This window comes from Hermetia illucens, chromosome 5, assembly GCF_905115235.1.
Source record: "Hermetia illucens chromosome 5, iHerIll2.2.curated.20191125, whole genome shotgun sequence".
NCBI lineage: Eukaryota > Metazoa > Arthropoda > Insecta > Diptera > Stratiomyidae > Hermetia > Hermetia illucens.
In genome coordinates this window covers 103,771,634-103,777,633 of record NC_051853.1, presented here as the reverse complement: position 1 = coordinate 103,777,633, position 6,000 = coordinate 103,771,634, and the positions used below count along the sequence as shown (strand labels likewise).

The 6,000-nt window shown below is 42.8% G+C and overlaps 1 protein-coding gene across 1 annotated transcript in view; it reads right to left on the bottom strand.

Moving 5' to 3' along the window:
- Positions 1-4,248: 4,248 nt before the first annotated feature.
- LOC119658184 overlaps positions 4,249-6,000 on the bottom strand; it is a 139,346-nt gene continuing 137,594 nt past the window's right edge. The window contains exon 3 of the mRNA XM_038065451.1: positions 4,249-4,794. Coding sequence (XP_037921379.1) covers positions 4,249-4,770 — 522 coding nt within the window. The 5' untranslated portion in view covers positions 4,771-4,794. The remainder of the gene's footprint in view (positions 4,795-6,000) is intronic.

The following is a 6,000-nucleotide window of genomic DNA, read 5'->3' as shown; positions in this document are numbered from 1 at the left end:
GATTTTAATAAGGTTTTGCAAACAAAACCTTAAAAAGTATCGGCGACAAAACAGAACCCTGGCAGACCCCGCTTCAGATATTCAACTTCCCTATTATTTTACCTTGATGCAGTACGTGACATTTTCCGTGATCTCAAGTCCCTTTGCAGAGCTCTCCACCCTAGCGCATCCCAAATAATTGTTTAGACTTTCGAAATCTTTCTCAAACTCAATTAAGAACAGATGGGACGGTTATCTAAACTCAGCACAATGCACCACAAGCAATCAATTCCACATAAGTTTGGTATGGTGCAAAAGGATTCAGATTGGAAACCAGCCTGCTTTTTCAGAAACCAATCATAAATCCTTTTCGATAGGCAAATTTCGAAACCTGAGGCCAGTACCTATTCTAGGCGTTGTTGTCGTCTCGGTGCTTTTGCGACAAATAGGGAATATTTTAAGTGCATGCAGAAGATTATACGAATAAGGATGGCAGAGATTACTTCCTAAGTAATAGAGAATGAGGAGAGGACGTTATGAAAGTACCGTAACTGCAATATTTAATCATCGGTTTTACTTTGAACTTTCTTTTGAATCATATCTAATTTTCACATATCATGTATGAACCAGTGTAAGAATTTGTTTATCGCGAGCCCACCCAGATCAACAGAAGAAAAAATTGATATCTTTGCTGGTGCAACTAGGTGTACTGATGATCTTGCTCACGACGGTCATCTGTACATACGAATCTAACAACTGTTTACGTTATTTATGCTGACATTTTCCAAAGCTGAACCCAACAGTCGCTAATACAACGCAATTAACTTGAAGACATCAAGCTATCGGCGGTCAGGTAGTATAGATCCCAGGGCGAAATATGGATTGGTACCCACGATGGAGCATAAAACCTGGGAAACGCCTGCTGACCAACAGATTTACTACCAAACCCTATCTCCACCTCCACGTGGTGATCGCTAGGAGTTCTTTCTTCATGAAAAACTGCAGACGGAGAAGGATAAAGGCGGGTCTCCCGCGCCAAAAAACGGGACAAAATGTACCAACCGGTCCTCCTATAAAATCGGACCACGACACCACTAGCATTCCCTTCTGACAATCAGGTGAGAGTCAATACTGAAGCCATTCACAACACAGCCCTCCGCAACACCTATAAGGGCGAAATGGGTGCACCAATAACCGCTGTAAACAGAGATCCTGGAGATGAACCATCAATAAATGATCTTCACAACCACCTGAAGAACGTTATCATTGATACGGCCACAAAGATACTTGGCCCCAGCCGCAAAAAAAGTCGGAACGGCTAGTTTGACGATGAATGTAAGCTAGCAACGGAACGGAAGAATGCTGCATACCGAGTAATGTTGCATTTTCAAAGAACGCGGGCACGCGCGGAGACTTATCACGAACTCCGTCGAGCGGAGGAGCGACTTCACAGACGGAAGAAGGAAGCCTGGGAGAACCAACAAGTCTGTGAACTAGAAAAGTACAGGGAGCAACTGCACCAGGCGCGGAAGTTTTATCAACAAGTCAGCAGGATGAAGCCTTATACACCACGATGCTCATCCTGCCGAGATAAAGAGGGAAATATGATTTCCGACAGAATGGGCATATTAGAGCGATGGGTTGAGTACTTTGATGAGTTACTGAACAACCAGAACATGGGCGAGTTGGAGGTGCCGCCAACTGAAGACGACAGACAAATACTGCCACCATCAAGTATAGGAGAAATGTATGGGACAGCGAATCAATGCCTGATGATTGGCAACGAGGCATTATCTGTCTCATACATAAAAAGGGAGATATCACACAGTGCAGCAATTATAGAGATATCACGTTACTGAGTACCATCTATAAGATATTCTCCTCTATCTTGCTAGGCCGGATAGCCCCATACGCCCAGAACATCATTGGCCCATACCAAAGAGGCTTCACTCCAGGCAAATCAGCAACAGATCAGATCTTCTCTCTGCGGCAAGCGATGGAATAACTGTTGGAATATGGACAATATCTATTCATCGACTTTAAAGCCGACTATGATAGCATAGCTAGGGTAAAACTGCACACGGCCATGAGAGAATTCGGTATCTCCACGAAATTAATAAGACTGACTAGACTGACCCTGAACAATGTGCGAGGCCAGATAAAAGCAGCAGGATCACTCTCAAGACCATTCGACACCAACAACGGCCTACGACAAGGGGATGCCCTATCATGCGTCCTCTTTAACCCGGCCCTCGAAAAAGTGATCCGTGATGCTGAGGTGAATGCAAGATTTACGATCCTTTTAAATTCCACCCAACTACTGGCCTATGCTGACGATATCGACATCATGGGAAGAACCACCCGAGACGTACAAACTGCCTTCATCCAGATCGAGCAGGCGGCATGAGATCTTGGGCTGCACATCAATGAAGGCAAGACAAAATATATGGCGGCAACGTCAGCACCGAAAACCAACCAACCAACAACATCAAATCGCACTGGTCAAACAGGAAGAATAAGGATAGGAGAATACAACTTTGAGACCGTTGATAATTTCTCCAATCTAGGGTCAAAAATCACAACCGATAACAGTTACGATGATGAAATCCGCGCACGGTTGTTGTTAGCCACACAGCCTATTTCAGCTTAAAAAAACTGTTCCGCTCGAAACGTCTCACCATAGGGTCAAAGCTCTTACTGTGCAAGACAATGATCTTGCCAGCCCTCATGTATTCCTTGGAAATTTTCGCGTTCTTAGCAAGAAGAATTGCGAACTCTTGGCCGTGTTCGAGAGAAGAATCCTCCGAAGAATTGTTGGTCCCCTACATGAGGATGGACGATTCCGTAGCCTACATAACGACGAAATCTATGAGCGATACCATGACCGTCAGGTTGTGGATAAAATCCAGCTCAACAGGTTGCGGTGGGCGGATCACTTAATCCGTACGGAAGAGGATGATCGCACCCGGAAAGTCTATAAGGGTAATACCTATGATAGAAAAAGAAAACGAGGCAGACCCTGCCTAAGATGGAGCGATGGCGTAGGCCAGGACACCAGACAGCTTTTAGGGATATCGAATTGGTGGACCTCCGCGCAAAACCGGGATGTCTGGAGTTCCTTATTAAGGCAGGTCTAGACCGGATACCGGTTGTTGCGCCGTTGATGATGATGATGCAGACAGACAGTAAACCGATTTTAATAAAGTTTTGACTTACACAAAACTGTAAAACGATATTAAAAATGTTAGCTCTTTTTGTTACGACTAAAATACACCTAAAATTCAGCGCTGTAGGCCGCCCTCAAGCCTTGGTGAGCACTCGAAAAGAAGAATAAAAGTAAAATATGCCCACTAAAAGGAGAGGCTGGTCGCGGATGGACCACTGAATGCGATACGAAACACTCGCAAGAGTTTGAGTATATAAGCTGGCAATATATGCCGCGATATGCCCTCGTGTAGGTTTACAGCAACTGTAATTTAGCGGATTTTCAACCCCCAGTACCCACTCATTCGGAGAGATACCAGACTGATTTCTATGATAATGATTTTCATAATTAACCTTAGCCCCATATCTAAACAGTAATTATTTTAAAAACGAAATCTGCATTCTCTATCATTCATTCATAAATTCAATCAGCAATGACCCATCGCAAATGCTTATGATTCATTAATATTTGCAGCAAGCAGAAATCCTACAATCATTAAGCCCAACTGAAGAACTTCGGATGGTTCGCAGCGAAATGCGTTCCCAGCAGTTACACTTTTAACATGACGTTGGTATTTAAAGCATTTACTCCATTGCCCCATGGGGCACTTCTCACTTTTTTCGCGAATCTTAGCGAGGAACAATTACTCCATAATTTGCACCACTCACAATCGTAGCAGAAAACGATATTTTCTTTTCATTAGGGTTTTTCAGACGCCTAACAACTTATGATGAGAATTTAACCGCTACCACTTTCATTTTGCCGTTGAGAAATGAATGATTGAAACAATAGATTTTTACTTTTATTGCAGCATGTTGCCAGGTCTTTCAAGCTTTCGTTAGGAAAATCGTTCGAGAAGCTTGAGGTAGCAAACTTAACGATTCAAACTTTTAATAACGGAGATGGAAAAGCAGCCGAACTTTACGAATATTTACCAAATTCCTAACTTTCAATTTTTCCGATTTCAACCAGAGAAACTATCACGAAAGCTTTTGAAAATATAAATCGCAAGTTGCTTTCTTAAGCATGTACTTTCTATCTATTAAAAAAATTAAAATGCAAACTTACCTGATAGCATTTTGGTCCCGACAGCATAAATTCGGGATATTCTTCTCGGACTGGCACTTCGAACTGCATGCGGAGTCGTCACAATATCGACATTGGTTGAAACTGAAGGACGAAGTGCAGAGCGTGCAGAAGGAATCCAAGGCAGCTCCAGCAGAATCCTCCGCATCGGTATGTGCTCCGTCGGTTTCACTCTCCGTTTTATCCTCACGGTCATCAGAGGAAAACTCGAAACTGACGCTCTCAGAACCCCATTCCCGATTCGTATTCTGCCTCATGGTGAAACTGCTGCTCATTGGGCTTGTTCGGAAGATTTGTTGCTTGTAAACCGGAGAATAGTTCCGCATGTCATATCGACTGGTCATCGACATGTTTTCATTAAAGTAAATTATATTTAAATCGTTGTACTTCTGCATAAAGTTTGAGGAGTAATTGGTGGACATTTCCTTAAGGGATTTCTTTGGTTTCGGATTCGACGAAGGTCGGATCAAGTCCAGCAAACAAAGCTTCAAATCGAACATTTTCACGGATGATTGTAAATCAGTCTGAAAGTGAACAAAAAAAAACTCAGTCAATTGAAGTTTCTAAAAACGCATTTCTATTAAATATCAGTTCACAGTCTGATCAAAAATTAGTATTCATATCACAAGTAGTTCTACCATATATATTACATCTAGCAAGGATAAGGATACATAAGAAAGACTGATGACAACTGTATATTCCTTCTTTTATTCCGTTATCAGGCAAAAAAGGCAGTCCATCAAATCAAGGACCGAAACAGACTGCAACAAAGATACTCCTACGAAAGTACTCTTTTTTCTTTTGAGCTAGGAGATATGAGAAGATAGGCAATATCAACGAAGAGGGAGAGATCAAAACGCATTAGACGTTCTACGAAAAGAGACCTTATGTTGGCACTCAAGGAATCCACAGATGTAACAATGAACAAACTCTGGAGCCAAATCTGGTAGCTCCTAAGGCAGGAAGGCGACACAAGCTCTAACAGGCCGGAGACATACGTGAAATCACCACGAAGAAGCAGGTTCGGAAGGCCTTGGAAAAGGAGTTTAACCATATCGGACTTAACCACGCTAAAAAACTTTCGATGAAATAAAAGCCGCCAATATCAGTGTACCAGTAGAGGCAGCACCCAAACTGGAGACAGCTAAGAAAGAAAGAATAGGCTGGGTCATGTCTCGGTTTAGCATGAAGATGATACTTACATGGTGCTCAAGTTTCCGCCACATCACGCAGCCATATAGCAATATGAACAACAGGTCAAATCAGACCATATCAGGCAGGACTGTGGAGCTAACCTTAATTGCAGATTTAGCAAAGAAAAGGGCATTGCAGGCAGCAGCAGGTGGCCAGAGTAAACGAGAGCTACAAAAAGCAGATGAGGTTAACACAAATGAATCTCAACCACTTCCAGGCGGTGCCGTATCTACTCTCGCAAACATTACGCCATAATTAGTGACCCATATCGAAATCACGGTAGTGGAATTTAGGTCAAAGAAGGTACACTTTCCAGGAAATAATGGAGCATACGGAGAAGGCACTGTTCAGAGCGAAAGTGAAAGGATTTCACATATATATAACAGCTATGCTCCACCCTAGATCGCTCAATGTGTTACAAAAGACTAGTTAAACAACGAAATTGCGAATTGAGTGTGAATCCCACAGGCGCCCCTTCCAGTTTAGATGTTCGCACGGCTTAGCTGAGACGGACGTACCTTTCTAGAAAATTTCCT